The 16469-nt window shown below is 47.7% G+C and overlaps 1 protein-coding gene across 1 annotated transcript; it reads left to right on the top strand.

The window, feature by feature from the left end:
* The first annotated feature begins 12240 nt into the window (after positions 1 to 12240).
* LOC123430105 (L-ascorbate oxidase homolog) lies at positions 12241 to 15089 on the top strand. The gene is made up of 6 exons (XM_045114016.1): positions 12241 to 12691; positions 12982 to 13091; positions 13216 to 13583; positions 13659 to 14379; positions 14464 to 14545; positions 14670 to 15089. The coding sequence occupies exons 1-6, from the start codon at positions 12554 to 12556 to the stop codon at positions 14871 to 14873; spliced, it is 1623 nt and encodes a 540-aa protein (XP_044969951.1). The 5' UTR covers positions 12241 to 12553; the 3' UTR covers positions 14874 to 15089.
* The last annotated feature ends 1380 nt before the right edge of the window (positions 15090 to 16469 follow it).

Here is a 16469-nt window from a genome sequence, read left to right as displayed (position 1 = left end):
ACAAAGTTGCTACCATCATCTTTAAGCTTAGCTTTCTCTAGGAACGTATTGAAATTCAGGGTTGCTACTACGTGAGCCATTGATCTACAACATAAAATATTGCAACGTTTACTTAGACTATGTTCAAGACAATTAGAGTTCAGCTAATCATATTACTAATAAACTCACACTCAAATAGACATCCCTCTAGTTATTTGAGTGTCACATGATCCAAATTCACTAACTCACGTCCGATCATCACGTGAGTTGAGTGCAGTTTCAGTGGTAAACATCTCTATGTTAATCATATCAACCATATGATTCATGCTCGACCTTTCGGTCTCTTGTGTTCCGAGGCCATGTCTGTACATGCTAGGCTCGTCAAGTTTAACCCAAGTGTTCCGCGTGTGCAACTGTTTTGCACCCGTTGTATGTGAACGTTGAGTCTATCACACCCGATCATCACGTGGTGTCTCGAAACGATGAACTGTCGCAACGGTGCACAGTCGGGGAGAACACAATTTTATCTTGAAATTTAAGTGAGGGATCACCTTATAATGCTACCGATGTTCTAAGCAAGATAAGGTGCATAAAAGGATTAACATCACATGCAATTCATAAGTGACATGATATGGCCATGATCTTGTGCTTCTTGATCTCCATCACCAAAGCACCGACATGATCTTCATCATCACCGGCACCACACCATGATCTCCATCATCATGGTCTCCATCAATGTGCCTCCATCGAGGTTGTCGTGCTATCTATGCTATTACTACTAAAGCTACAACCTAGAAATATAGTAAACGCATCTGCAAGCACAAATGTTAGTTTAAAGACAACCCTATGGCTCCTGTCGGTTGCCGTAGCATCGACATGCAAGTCGATATTTAACTATTACAACATGATCATATCATACATCCAATATATCACATAATGTCTTTGGCCATATCACATCACATGCATACCCTGCAAACACAAGTTAGACGTCCTTTAATTTGTTGTTGCCTGTTTTACGTGGCTGCTATGGGTATCTAGTATGATCGCATCTTACTTACGCAAAACCACAACGGTGATGTGCAAATTGCTATTTAACCTCTCTCCAAGGACCGCCTCGGTCAAATCCGATTCAACTAAAGTTGAAGAAACATACACCCGCCAATCATTTTATGCAACAAGTTGCATGTTAGTCGATGAAACCGGTCTCTCGTAACCGTACGAGTAAGGTTGGTTCGGGCCGCCTCAATCCAACAATACCGTGGAATCGAGAAAAGAATAAGGAGGGCAGCAAATCGAACATCAACACCCACAAAAACTTTTGTCTTCTACTCGAGATTACATCTACGCATGAACCTAGCTCATGATGCCACTGCTGGGGAACGTTGCATGGAAAACAAAAAATTTCCTACGCACACGAAGACCTATCATGGTGATGTTCATCTACGAGAGGGAGATCGGATCCACATACCCTTGTAGATCGCTAAGCGGGAAGCATTAAGAAATGCGTATGATGTAGTGGAACAGCTTCGTGATTAAAATCACCGTCGCCCCATGATCCGTTCCGATCTAGCACCAAACGGATGACACCTCCGCGTTCAGCACACGTAAAGCTCGATGACGATCTCCGCCTTCTTGATACAGCAAGAGAGACGGGGAAGTAGATGAGTTCTCCGGCAGTGTGACGGCGCGACGGTGATGGTGATGATCTATTCCTGCAGAGCTCCGCCCGAGCTCCCCCGAAAATCGATCTAGAGGAAGAACTACGAAGTAGAGATTTAGGGTTGCACGTGGCAAAGTTGTGTCTCAAAAACCATAAAACCTCTAGTATATATAGGAGGAGGGGAGGGGCTAGCCTTGAGGCTCAAAGGATCCCCAAGGGCATCGGCCAAAGTGGAGGAGGAGGGACTCCCACTCCAATTCGGTTTGGAAGGAGGAGTCCCTTCCTTCCCACCTCCTCTTTTTTTTCTCCTTTGATTTTTCCTCTTGGCCGAAATAGCCCAATTGGGCTGGACTCACCAGCCCACCAAGGGCTGGTGCACCACCCATGGGCCTATTAGGTTCTCTCCCGGGTGGGTGGCCCCTCCCGGTAAAACCCAGAACCCATTCGTCTCTCCCGATACACTACGGGTAACGCCCGAAATCTTCCCGGAAGCCAAATGAAACAATCCTATATATCAATCTTCGTTTACGAACCATTCCGGAAACCATCGTGATGTCCGTGATCTCATCCGGGACTCCGAACAAAACTTCAGTCATTAGCACCTATAACTCAACTATACCGAAATGTCACCAAACCTTAAGTGTGCAGACCCCGCGGGTTCGAGAACTATGCATACATGACCTGAGACACTCCCCGGTCAATATCCAATAACGGGACCTGGATGTCCTTATTGGATCCTACATATTCTACGAAGATCTTATCGGTTGAACCTCTGTGCCAAGGATTCATATAATCTCGTATACCATTCCCTTTGTCATTCGGTATGTTACTTGCCCGAGATTTGATCGTCGGTATCCTTATACCTATTTCAATCTTGTTACCGGCAAGTCTCTTTACTCGTTCCGTAATACAAGATCCCGTGACTAACACTTTAGTCACATTGCTTGCAAGGCTTATATGTGATGTTGAATTACCGAGTGGGCCCCGAGATACCTCCCAGTCACACGGAGTGACAAATCCCAATCTTGATCCACGCTAACTCAATGGACACCTTCAGAGATACCTATAGAGCACCTTTATAGTCACCCAGTAACGTTGCAACGTTCGATACACACAAGGTATTCCTCCGGTGTCAGTGAGTTACATGATCTCATGGTCATATGAATGAATACTTGACACGCAGAAAACAATACCATCAAAATGACGCGATCACATGCTACGTTTATAGTTTGGGTCTTGTCCATCGCATCATTCTCCCAATGATGTGATCCAGTCATCAAGTGAAAACACTTGCATATGGTTAGAAAACCTTAACCATCCTTGATCAACTTGCTAGTCAACTAGAGGCTTACTAGGGACATTGTTTTGTCTATCTATCCACACATGCATTCATGTTTTCATTCAATAAAATTATAGCATGGATAATAAACGATTATCTTGAAACAATAAATATAATAATAACTATTTTATCATTGCCTCTAGGGCATATTTCCAACACTTTTTCCATCGGTATGTTACTTGCCCGATTTTCGATCGTCGGTATCCTCATACCTAGTTCAGTCTCGTTACTCGCAAGTATCTTTACTCGTTCTGTAATACAAGATCCCATGACTAACTCCTTAGTCACATTTCTTGCAAGCCCATTGTTATGTTGTATTACCGAGTGGGCCCAGAGATACCTCTCCCTCACATGGAGTGATAAATCCCAGTCTTGATCCATGCCAACCCAACAGACACCTTCGGAGATACCTGTAGAGCACCTTTATAGTCACCCATTTAATTGCGACGTTTTATACACACAAGGTATTCCTCCAGTGTCCGGGAGTTGCATGATCTCATTGTCATGGGAATAGATACATTGACATGTAGAAAACAATAGCAATAAACTGACACGATCGTATGCTATGTTCATACTTTTGGGTCTTGTCCATCACATCATTGTCCTAATGATGTGGCCCCGTTATCAAACGACATCTCATGTCTATGGCCAGGAAACCTTGACCATCTTTGATCAACGAGCTAGTCCTTGAGAGGCCCACTAGGGACAATGTGTTGTCGATCTATCCACAAATGTATTTGAGTTTCCAATCAATACAATTCTAGCATGGATAATAAATGATTATCATGAACAAGGAAATATAATAATAACCAATTTATTATTGCCTCTAGGGCATATTTCCAACAGACGATGGCTTTGATTTCCCCCTACCGGAGGGAAGTTTCCTTGGCAGAATCACTCTGCCGAAGAGTAAAAGGGCCTTTGCTCAGGTTTCTGCCTCAACACGATGGTGCTTCGTCCTAAAAGTATGTTCTTAATTTTTTCTAGGTTAAAACACATCATATAGCATAAGAGGGGGGCATGGGCCTGCCAGTGGGGTTCCCAAGCCATCAGGGTGCTCCCAGGGGGGTGGTTGCACCCTGTTGGCTTGGAAGCCACGGGTAGACCCCTTTGGCAGTTATTTGCTCCATCAATTCAGATATATTCCACACACAAAATCCTCATGAAGGTTCGGGACATTTGGAGTCCACAGAATCTTCACCCTTTTTCTTGATTTTCGAGTCCAGAATTCCAGTGTCCGGCAATTTCCCTCCTTGTGATGTTCCTTATAAATTAAGAGAGAAAATAAATTATAATTGTATCATAAAATAGAATAATGTAAAAACAATATAATTATCAATAGAAAATCATGATGCAAAATGGACGTATCAGGGCGCACGAGGGTGACCCCACTGTCACCACCACAGCATGGGCTTTGCCCGAGAGTGGCTGATGTCCTGCAAAGATATAAGGCTGTTGTAAGATTTTCGTGTGCTAAGTAGAGTGTCGAACCCACATGAAGAAAATAGGAAAACACTACCAATCTTGCAACTATGTTGTCTGCGCAACTATGTTCGCACCCAAACTGTAGTTTGGAAATAGCATATTATATCAGTTGCTACGGGAATGATAATAAACATGGGGTTTAACTAGACTACAAATTAGGACAAAAAATATACTAAAGTAAAACACAAAGTAAAAGGGGTTGTACTTGTACGATTGAATAGAGAAAAAGGAGGTATCTAGGCTTTCGATATTACTAGTACTAGAGGAGCTTCTTAGTGGCATACAAGTATTATAGACTACTAAACATTCTCCCATTGGGTTACAACCATGGTCTCTCACTCCTAAGTGTACTGGACATAAATTCGTGTCAAGGTCACACGCGGATGTCAACAATACGCAAAGGAACCAAAGTATCATGAAGTTCATATATCTACTCCATGTACGTGCAAGTAACATACATGCAACACGAAAGAGAGTAAATACTAAACGAAGTCATAAAGACTAGTTGTGCGTACTATATTATACCTCCATCTATGCCCGGATCAATTGCTCAAACATGGATGAATAGACACACAAAGAGGAATGGTTCATTACTGCCATCAACCTGGTCAATCTTACAAAATACCAGTGCGAGGATGGAGATAGGCACTAGTGCGCGCGGTGATGGCGGCAGCGTCTCTTACTCCTCTTGTGTGGCCTTTGTGGTGATGATGATGGACGGAGAGGGCGCCTCTAAATGAGATGGGAGAGCCTCTTGATGGCTGTGTGGACTTGTGGTGGAATGAAGATGATGATCCAACGGCTAGGGTTGGAGCTCTTCATATAGGAGGCCTCCTAGAGTCTCCTCTATTGATGTAGCCTCCTCTCTTTCATCTAAGGTCTCTAGGGGAGTCAAATTCATGCCCAAAGGATGCTACATCTGCCAAGGATCCCATAGGAACAAATGGGGACAAAATTGGTGAAGAATCTTGTCCAAAGAGGCAACTTTCGTTGGAGTTTGGAGCTCATACAAGCATCCATATGACTAGCCACGATCGTATGGAACGTCGTCTTTGATTCTAGACACCTCCGATAAAACAATCGCCTTTCTTCATACAAAATAGGAATTTGGTGTTCTTGGGCTCGTTTGATTCGTATGAACGATACTAGTCCATTTGTGGTTCTAGATCTTGGTTTGAAGCACTTTGGAAAAATCTCCTTTTCGACCTTCGAAATGCCTAACTCTAGTGCATTGAACTTCTCTGGTTTAAGCCCAACTTGATCCTTTTCAATGTTCCAAGTTCACAGAACAAAGGAAAACTAATAAAAACTAAATAAAAGTAAAAGTAGTGCAACGAACTTGGTAAAACTAGTAAATACGGGAAACCATGCATTGATGACATGAATAAGTGTTAGATGGATATGTTATGAGGTATTTTTTCACTAAAATGTATGCATAAAATCCACACATCAGTGTCCTTTGGCGGCAGCGAAGGGAGAAGCAGGAGATGGGGTTGGTGGTAGCAACGGGGAGTGAGGCGTCGCCCGCGTCGTCTAGGGTTAAGCAACGCACGGAATGTCTTGACTACGGGGGGTAGGCCCATCATATCATTTATCGTCATATCATGTTATAGATTTAAATGTTGTTGGACATGTGCACAAACACACTACAACTCTTTGTATTTTTTTATATGTTTGGTTGGCTATTGCATATTATAACAATAAAAATCATGAAGCTCAACACACTATTACAAACGCATGCATATACTACAATATTACACATGACCATACTACACAATTCATGCCTAGTCACCGATCTCCCGCCAAATCAAATCCCACCTTTCCCCAAATTCAATCGTAGAAACCCTAAATAACTGTAACCTAAATCAAACACAAATCAGGCTTAGAAGGACATTACTTGCCTACATATTCGACGGGTTTAGGGCATTACCACCAACGACGAAGTGGTGATGAAGTGCGTTCGGATGGTCGTTGTCCATATTTTCCCCTTGCCAATTGTCACCGTCAAGATCTTCATGCCGGCGATGGTCGTTGCGGTGCCGACGTTAATGGAAAAATCGCTCACAATCAGAGGACAATGATAAGAGGATCATGTGAGAGTGGACGGTGAGATTACTGACAATGATAAGCGTATCAATTGACACGCGTTTGAGAAACATCGTGTTTCCGCCGCCCCTCCGGTCCGCCTGAGATCACTGCCTGGGATGAGATGCTGGAGTGCATCGCCCTCCACTCACCCGACGTTGACACTGTCGCGGACCGCATGTCTTCGCGCTTGGAACCCTCGGCTGCTTCTCCTCTAGGCCTTTGTACCAGGCCATCGATCCGTCGACTGCCCCGGAGGCCCTTACTATCGTGTGGGCCATTAGGTTACCACTAAAAATCAGAATCTTCGTGTGGCAATGGATCAATGGATCAGGGATCGGGTACCCTCAGGGGTGGAGGTGCTCAACGCAATGGAAGTGGAGATGGGATCTGCTCTCTATGCGACATGATGAAGGACTCTAATCACATCTTCTTCACTTGCATCACATGCATCACAACTTTTTTTTAGAGAAGGAGGTTAAACCCCCGGCCTCTGCATCAATCGATGCATGCAGCCATCTTATTAATTATTTCACAAAGGTCTAACAAGAACATACATCAATCCATCCAAAGCCACCACTCACACCTACAAACTCGATAATGTGGAGTGCTCTCACTCCACATCTCTAAGACCGGTGTTGTTTCCAATCCATCCACATAACGTATTGGGAACAACAACCGTGTCAGCACACCTAAAACGCACACCTCACGCACACGTTTTACCAGCCGCCATCATCCTCGAACCACTGACCCATCTTCAGGAAAGAGATCCGCATCATCCTTGCCAGGCCAATCATCCGTCGACGCCACCACGGCGCCCAACGGCGCCACCGCCTTGCGCTCATCCGTCCAGATGCGAAGACTCCGGGAGATCTGTCGTACGTAGCACCTGCCAACCAGGCATGACTCAGCGTAGCACCTGTCGGCCAGGCATGACTTGACAGCTCCACCGAAATTCCGTGCAAGACGAAGCCGCTCCACCTCCTGCCTCAGTCTGCCAGCGCTGCTCCACAAACAATGCTCCCAAGAGAGAAACGACACCGCAGTACCGCCATCGTCCGATCTGGAAGACCAGATCCTAGGGTTTCCCCCGAAGCAATGCCCACCACCAGCAACCAATCAGGACCCACACAGTGCCCACCACCACTCAGCCCTCAAGACGACACCTTTAGGAAGGTCACGACGTCGAGGACGCCGCCGTCGCCCACCGGAGTTAGGGTTTTCACCCGAAAGGCAAGGAAGGGGAGCAGAGGAGCAGATGTATACCGACGTCTCCAAAAAGAATAAGGGTGCCCTTGAGCGTCGTCGTCGGCGCGGCCGGCCTGGGCCAACCAAGGGGTTTCCCCCAATCCGAATCTCCTCCACCGACTTCACCCGCAGGAAGGGCCCCGGCAACCACGCCGGCACCGCCAAGAATCCACAGGAGAGAGGCCCACAGATCAGGACCTGGGGGCGCAGGTGGCGGTGCGGGAAGCGGCCGACGAAGGGGAACAACACACCTCCACAACGACGCTTCCAAGAAAGATAACGACACCCGTGGGCATCGCCGTCGTGGCTCCGATAAAGACCGGAGCAAGGGTTTCTCCCGGAGCTGCGCTGGATAACCATCGCCACTGACCGCTGAGCATGGCCGCCACACACCATCACGACCCCCAGCCAAGGCCACTGCACCGCGCGCCCTGGAGACTGCCCGTGCCCAGCCGACCAGCGCAGCCGCGCCCGGCTGCCTCTCCCTACCACGAGGGCCGAGTGCACCGCCCGATCCGGCCATGGAGCCCCGGATCCGCCCTCTGCCGCCGCCGATTGGGGAGGTCACACCGGATCCCGCAACCGCCGACGCGGGGCGCCGCCGTCAGAGCCCGAGGGCAGACGCGAGGGGGGCCGCCGCCGCCATCCCCGGGGCGCGTGCGGCTTCGCCGGCGTCCCCTCCGGCAGTGGACAAGAGGGAGGGGAGGCGGAGAGGGGGTCCGATGACGACGCGGTGCGTGTCTCCACATTGGTTTGAAAGCGCCCGCGTCAGATCACGTCGGGGGCGGCGCCGCGGCGGGTGCTGAAGCTGGCCGCCTCAGCTCTCGTGGGGAGCCGCAGGTGGCAAGGGCAGGCCGCGTTAGGTAGGTCTCGCGGTGGCCGGCGTCAAGTCGCGTGGAGGCGGGGCGGGCGGGCGGGCGGGCGGGATGAGGCGTCAGGTCCTCGTTCCTCACATGCATCACAGCTTAATTCCTAGAAAGTTGCTTTTGCGGCACCGTCGATGGTCACTCGTGCCATACGAATGTCCCTGACCTTTTGACAGAGATTTAGTCCGAAATCAGGCCCCGTCAAACGCACGAGTAAACCAACGAGCCTGAAAACTAATGATTCGACTGTTCCTCCGAAATCAGGCCCCGTCAAACGCACGGGTAAACCAACAAGCCAAATTTGCTTCTTTCAAAGACCGCAGGGAGGTTATGGGAGCAACCAAACATGCCCTAAATTAATGGAGCAGTGGTACTTGTTAACTGCTCGTGTGGCCCGGGTGCCATGTGCGGCGTCTCTCGTCGAAGCTCCTCTCGCCCACGGAGAAACAGTATCAGGGCTTTTTTTTTAGAAGGAGGAAACGAGCCCTCGGCCTCTGCATCAATCGATGCATGCAGCCATATTATTAAAAATCCAAAGTAACAAAATAGTTCGATATAAGCCTGAAGGCTGAAAATAAAATGAATCTGAAACTAAACTAACTCTTAAGAAGTAGCCACATCCGGCGTAACTAATAGCAGACTACGATGCCTATACACCTAGTCTATTACTAGCACGCCATCCAAACCGGTTGAAGATAACCCGTGCGGCCATCTCCCATCGATTGCACCCAATAACCATAAGCTCCCTGTTGTCCGTAGGACTGAGTAATGACCACGTACGGATCCAGGACGTTGCTCGGAATATGACCTGCAAAAAATTGTTGAATTTCTTACCATTAAAGATTATGTCGTTTCTGGTATTCCATATAGCCCACAAAAGAGCACATATCCCTATTCTAATAAGTTTAGATACTTTAACGTCCACTCCATTGAGCCACGTTGTAAAAATTGAATTGATACACGTAGGTGGGATCACATTAAAAGCTATATGGATAATGCGCCAAAGTAGTTTTGTGAGAGGACAGTCCAAGAACAAGTGTCTGATTGTTTCATGTTGATCACAATAACAGCAATTCGATCTACCTCTCCAACTACACTTAATTAAATTATCTTTGGTTAATACCACACCTTTGTGTAAAAACCACATAAAATTTTTAATCTTTAACGGCACTTTAATATCCCAAATATGCAACGATCTAGCTAAGGGTCCTGAATTAACCAGATCTGTGTACATGGACTTAACTGAAAATACCCCATTGACAGTTAAAATCCATCGAACTATCTGAATGATCAGATAGTTGTACCTGCATAAGTCTTCTTACCAGATGCATCCATGCCTCCCAACGTGATCCTACTAGAGCTCGCCTAAAGCGCATATTTATAGGTATCGATTGTAAGACTGTGGACACATAGTCCTGCTTACGTTGCGTAATATTGTAGAGCATGGGATATTGTAAAGCAAGTGGTGTATTCCCAAGCCAAGTATCTTCCCAAAATCTTGTTGAGGTACCATCCCCTACAATAAATTTCACCCTTTGAAAGAAATTAATCTTTGTCCTCATTAACCCTTTCCAGAAAGGTGAGTCATTGGGTCTAATTGTAGCTTGAGCTAGAGTTCTTGAGGTTAGATACTTATTCTTAAAATTTGAATCCACATACCCTCTGTCTCTGTGGAAATTCTATACAACCATTTGCTAAGCAAGCATTTGTTCTTTACTTCTAAATTTTCAATTCCCAAACCCCCCTTGTCTTTGGGTCTACAAATCATATCCCAACGTGCTATTCTGTATTTTTTCTTATTCTCATCAGTTTGCCAAAAGAAACGAGATCTATAAAATCCAGTCTTTTCCGTACCCCTATAGGTATCTCGGAAAAAGACAAAAGGAACATGGGTAGACTTGTTAAAACAGAGTTTATTAAAACCAACCTACCTCCATATGACATAAGCTTGCCCTTCCAGCAACTTAGTTTCTTTTCAAATCTTTCTTCAATACATTTCCATTCTTTAATTGTTAACCGTCTGTGATGAATAGGGATCCCAAGATAGCTAAAAGGTAGAGAACCCATCTCACAACCAAATAGCTGTCGATAAGCGTCTTGCTCTTCTCTTGCCTTCCCAAAGCATAAGAGTTCACTTTTGTTAAAATTAATTTTCAACCCCGATAGTTGTTCAAACAAACATAAAATTAATTTCATATTCCTCGCTTTCTCCATATCATGTTCCATGAAAATGATTGTATCATCCGCATATTGTAGAATGGACACACCTCCATCTACCAGATGTGGAATGAGACCACCTATTTGTCCTTTCTCTTTGGCTCTTTCAGTGAGTATTGTCAACATATCTGCTACTATATTAAACGATATTCTAGACGTTGAATCCCCCTGTCTTAACCCCTTATGTGTTTGAAAGAAATTAGCAATGTCATCATTAACTTTAACACCGACACTCCCCTTATGAATGAAAGTGTCAACCACAACAACACCCTCCAAAATGTGTCGCCCAGGCATGAACGCTGACTGTGTTGGTTGAACAACTGAATCGGCTATCTTTGTTAATCTATTGGTGGCTGTCTTAGTAAACATTATCAGGGCTGTGTGATGTGGATAAACATTCTACGATTGTAGCAGTATTGTTTATACAAGAGAGTATGGTTGTATTCTTTCAGAACGAATGTTTGCCCGTCATTCTTTAGACTTTAGACTGGCACCGTATGATAGAGAAAGCTCTATGCGTTATTATAACAAAAGGAAAACATCTGCACAATTAGCGTATGTAGAGTAGTATTAAAGCCATGAAAAGAGTCGGTAAGCATGCTGGAGTGTTCCCTTTTCTCTTTACTGCCGGTGCCAGAGTGCTGGGTGTGGATACTCTTTTGGTTTGGTTTTCTTCCAAGCTAAGCTTCCTTCCTCATTGCAGAGAAGAAGCTTCTTTTACAGAGAAGTTGTTCAGCTCAGTGGTAATGTACATATACAACGATTTTGTCCTGCTAATAATGAAAAGAAAGATCAATGACAGAGTAAAACCCAGGAAAAAAAAGGATGATATCCAGTTAACGATACCATTAGCTTCTCCCCTAAAAAATAGAGGGAGAGAGAGATACCATTAGCTTCTTTTGGGAAACGATGTAATAATGTTATTATGGAGCCAGACACACAACACTTTCCACGGCGGCAAAAGCAAACAGTAGTCCACCACGACTACATGTACTTTGAACTGCCGGGCAGTTGAAGTATACTAATATATCCTGTGAATTTGAATCCGGAAGTCTCTATAAAGTCGGAATTAGCCGTACCATGCATGCAGAGCAGTGCATGTTCCTAGGGTTAGGACTAACCACTCCACTGAAGAGAAGGAAAAATGAGAAAGGTTTTGCAGTACTCGAAGTTTCTGCATTTACCGGCAATTATATCAGCAGCAGCGAGTACACGGTATATCTACCGTACACCCACTATTAAGGAAGGAAATTAGCAGACTGGACAGCGCAGCTGCGTTCACACCGGACCGGAGCGAGTGAGCAGCCGAGAGTGACTAGGGAGCCTGCCGCAGCGTACCGTGGACTGAAAAGAGGGGAGGGGGACAGCTCGGCCCAAGCTGTCTTCTTCCTCGCCACTTTCATTCCCCTGCCGCCGTAGCTCAACGCCGCATTCCCCGCTCGCTTTATTACTCCCGCCGTCCTCCTCCATTTATACCCTTTCCTTTCGCCCCGCAACTTGCATCCCAGCATACTTTCCCTTCCAATTCCGGTTTGTTAACGCAAAGCACGAGCACAGCTGCGGCCGGCGAAAGATAGCAGCTCCAGCTATAATAAGGGCCATCTCCTTCTCTTTCTCTTTCTGCGACTCCACTCACTCCTTCCAGATCTAGAGCTTCTTCCCGGGCCGCCTTCCATGCCTCCCAGGCCTTCTCTGCCATTGGCATTCCTGCTCCTCCTGGCGGCGAGGCTCGCCGGCGCTGATGACCCCTACCGTTACTTCACCTGGATTGTGACGTATGGCCCCATCAACCCGCTCGGCACCACCCAGCAGGTACGCTACAACCAATGTGGGTGGCCACCTCCCTGCATTTTGCTACATAGATTGGGGGTACCCTCTCACTTTGTCGTTTCTGGGTGCTTCCCAAATGCCAAATATTGCTCATGACTGGTGATTTTTCATGCCCAAATTTTCCACAATGTTGGTTGATGCCAGTTTCGTCCCAATTTTTTTTTACTTGCAATTTAGTGGTACCGTGAAAATTACTAGTACTAGTCACCATACCGGTGAGGTGAGGGAAAAAAATAATTATCGGACTGACTGACCAGTAATCTTTGTTCAAGGGCATCCTGATCAACGGGCAGTTCCCGGGCCCTCGCATCGACTGCGTCACCAACGACAACCTCATCGTCAACGTGGTCAACAACCTCGACGAGCCGTTCCTCATCACATGGTCCGTATATTCAACTTCTTCCCCAACCTCCTATCTTCTTGCAACCGGACGACACCAATGGTGGCGGACAAGGTTTCTTGGCCGAGCTCACTCTCTACTTGCAAACGCCAATGCAAAAATGCAGGAACGGGATCAAGCAGCGCAAGAACTCATGGCAGGACGGCGTGGCGGGGACCAACTGCCCCATCCCGCCAGGCGCCAACTACACCTACAAGTTCCAGGCCAAGGACCAGATCGGCACCTTCACCTACTTCCCCTCCGTGGCGCTGCACCGCGCCGCCGGGGGGTTCGGCGCCCTCAACGTCTACCAGCGGCCCTCCATCCCCGTCCCCTACCCGCTCCCCGCCGGCGACTTCACACTCCTCGTCGGTGACTGGTACCTCGCCGGACACGACCAGCTCCGCCAGACACTCGACTCCGGCGCGCCGCTCCCGTTCCCGGACGCGCTGCTCATCAACGGCATGCCCTCCGCCACCTTGGTGGGCGACCAAGGTAGGCAGCATTCTCACAGTCTCTGTTCCGAAACCGGCACTGCAAATGAATAACAGTCTTGGTTTTGTTATTCAGGGAGGACGTATCTGTTGAGGGTGTCCAATGTCGGGATGAAGACGTCGATCAACTTCCGGATCCAGGGCCATTCTCTGAGGCTGGCGGAGGTGGAAGGCACGCACCCGGTGCAGAACGTGTACGACTCCCTGGACGTGCACGTCGGTCAGTCTGTGGCGTTCCTCGTCACCCTCGACCAGCCGCCCATGGACTACGCCGTGGTGGCGTCGACGCGGTTCAACCCGGCCGACACCACCCCGCTGACGGCGGTCGGGACGCTGCATTACAGCAGCGCCACCTCCATGGCGCCTGGCCCGCTCCCGGCAGGGCCGCCGGAGGAGATCGAGTGGTCGATGAACCAGGCAAGGTCGTTCCGGTGGAACCTGACGGCCAGCGCGGCGCGGCCCAACCCGCAGGGGTCGTTCCACTACGGCACCATCCAGACGTCCAGGACACTGGTCTTGGCCAGCTCCGCTCCCGTCGTCGCTGGGCAGAGACGGTACGCCGTGAACGGCGTCTCGTTCGTCGTCCCGGACACGCCTCTGAAGCTGCTGGACAACTACAACATCGCAAACATGATCGAGTGGGACAGTGTCCCGGAGAGGCCCGACGGCGGGGCACCCCGGCCAGGGACGCCGGTGGTGAGGCTCAACCTGCACGAGTTCGTGGAGGTGGTGTTCCAGAACACCGAGAACGAGATGCAGTCCTGGCATCTTGACGGATATGATTTCTGGGTCGTCGGGTAAGCTACAGCAGCTTAAATTAGTGGAACTTGAACTAATTCGCATTATGCAAATCAACTCATTCATCTTCTCACTTGATTCAGGTACGGCAATGGTGGCCAGTGGACGGAGAATGAGCGCCTGAACTACAACCTGGTCGACGCGCAGGCGAGGCATACTGTTCAGGTATAATATAGGAGTATATACTACCAGGCATACATAATCGATTCCATGAAATTCTTGGCTTGAGAGTAGTTCAAGAAGAAGCAGCTCCTGAACTCTCACATTTTGCAATTGCTTCATCCATCAGGTGTATCCGAATGGATGGTCGGCGATCTTGGTGTCGCTGGACAACCAAGGGATGTGGAACCTGAGGTCGGCGAACTGGGACCGGCAATACCTCGGGCAGCAGCTGTACCTGAGGGTCTGGACGGCGGAGCAGAGCTTCTCCAACGAGTACAGCATCCCGACCAACGCCATACTCTGCGGCAGAGCTGCCGGCCTTCCACACTGAGGAACAACAAAGGCTCAATACCACTGCTGCTTCTACTACTACTACTATATATATGGCTGAAATGAAGGTCATAGTTGTTACGATTTCTTGGAAATATATATGTACTGCCACTCTAGCTAAAAACTGATGTACTAGTACTCGTATATTATTCTTTGGTGGTGTCGGTATTTCAAGTCCTTATGTTTGGTCTGTGGACAAGACCACAGGCCCTGTGAATGCTGGTGAGTGCTCTTGTTTCTGAAATGTAATCTGTTATGGTGTGTCATTGGGACTTCTCAGGTAAAGCAAGCCTTGTTTTCCAAAGACGGTGAATATATTATATATGTTGAATTCCACTTCCAAGGAGCCTAACCAAGCATGCCATGAACACTATAAGTAAAAGTGCAAACACTTGCAACATAAACACGCAGGTTCAGGAAGCAGAAAAAGCTAGGACACAAGACTGAATCCTTGCTATGTTACCTCGGTGCACAGATGCTTGCTCAAATATTTTCTTCAGAGTTTTCAGTACTCGACAACCAATCACATTCAAAAAAGATAGTAAATTGCAAAAAGCCACAGCAATTGTGAAGAAGTCAACAAATGCCCACCAAAATTCATGTTTTCTGGCGGTTTCTTCCTGAAGCATTGATAACTCTAACCAAATTATAATCTTTTTTCCAATTTACTCAAAGAGCATAATAGCAACTCCAACGCAGTGATCCAAATCGTTCGCCCACGTTTGTATAGATCGACGTGGATAAAAGTGAAGGCCCAACGCGCCGACCCAAACACAAAACACGTCCGTTTCGTGTCCGCGTGGAGCCATTTCTGATTCAAATCCGTTCATACGTGGCGTCCGGTCAAAGCCAGCGTCGTCTTTATTAATAACAACCACCCATTGCGGGCCCACGCGTCAGCGACCTACATGCGTCCTTTTTTAATCGATGTGTGGGGGAAGGGTAGCTCGTCCTCTTTCAGACGTCGCTGAGGGAGGGTCGATGGTCCTCAAGCCCGAGTTGTACGCCTCAGATGTGATGGTGCGCGATTGGGTCAACGCGCCACCCGTCTAGTTGGATGCGACGTCGGAGAAGGAGGCGGCCTACCTGAAGCACCGGCGACGGCGGCGGGTGTTGGAGGAGGGCGCAGAGGCCCGGTGGATCGAGCTGATGGAGCGCGAGATCGAAGCTGAGGAGGAAGAGCGACGTTCTTCCCAGCGAGCGTCGGTGGCCTGGAAGACGACCTTCCTGTGGGCTGGCCCGACGCCGACGCTCGTCGACCTCATCGGCCCCGACAACGACAAGGAAGAGCACGCCTAGGGCAGCGCGCCTCCTCGTTTTTAGTTTATTAATTTTTATGTTTAATGTAATATGGACTATTGTCGGCCTTCTAGACCGACATTAATTGATTAATTAATGGTTTCTATATTTCAAAATATTTATTATGTTTTTTCCCGTGTCATCTAAAAATGGATCGTGACCATGTTAAACGCAAGCACCGAACCAATTGCAGAAGCGGACACGGGTGTTTATCGGGCCGACCCTAACAAACAAAATGTAGACATAACGTGCGTCCATTTGAACCGGCTAATTGGAGTTGCTCTAACTTTCAAGCTTC

Source organism: Hordeum vulgare, chromosome 2H (assembly GCF_904849725.1).
Source record: "Hordeum vulgare subsp. vulgare chromosome 2H, MorexV3_pseudomolecules_assembly, whole genome shotgun sequence".
Classification (NCBI taxonomy): domain Eukaryota; kingdom Viridiplantae; phylum Streptophyta; class Magnoliopsida; order Poales; family Poaceae; genus Hordeum; species Hordeum vulgare.
Note: the sequence above shows the minus strand (reverse complement) of the source record. Positions and strands in the feature narration are given on the sequence as shown.

What these genes read in the sequence shown, in the direction of transcription:
- LOC123430105 (XM_045114016.1), top strand. Translation starts at nt 12,554, where the DNA reads ATGCCTCCCAGGCCTTCTCTGCCATTGGCATTCCTGCTCCTCCTGGCG. An exon ending in CACCTTGGTGGGCGACCAAG is followed by an intron (nt 13,584 to 13,658) that starts GTAGGCAGCATT and finishes TTTGTTATTCAG; the next exon opens with GGAGGACGTATCTGTTGAGG. An exon ending in AGGCGAGGCATACTGTTCAG is followed by an intron (nt 14,546 to 14,669) that starts GTATAATATAGG and finishes TTCATCCATCAG; the next exon opens with GTGTATCCGAATGGATGGTC.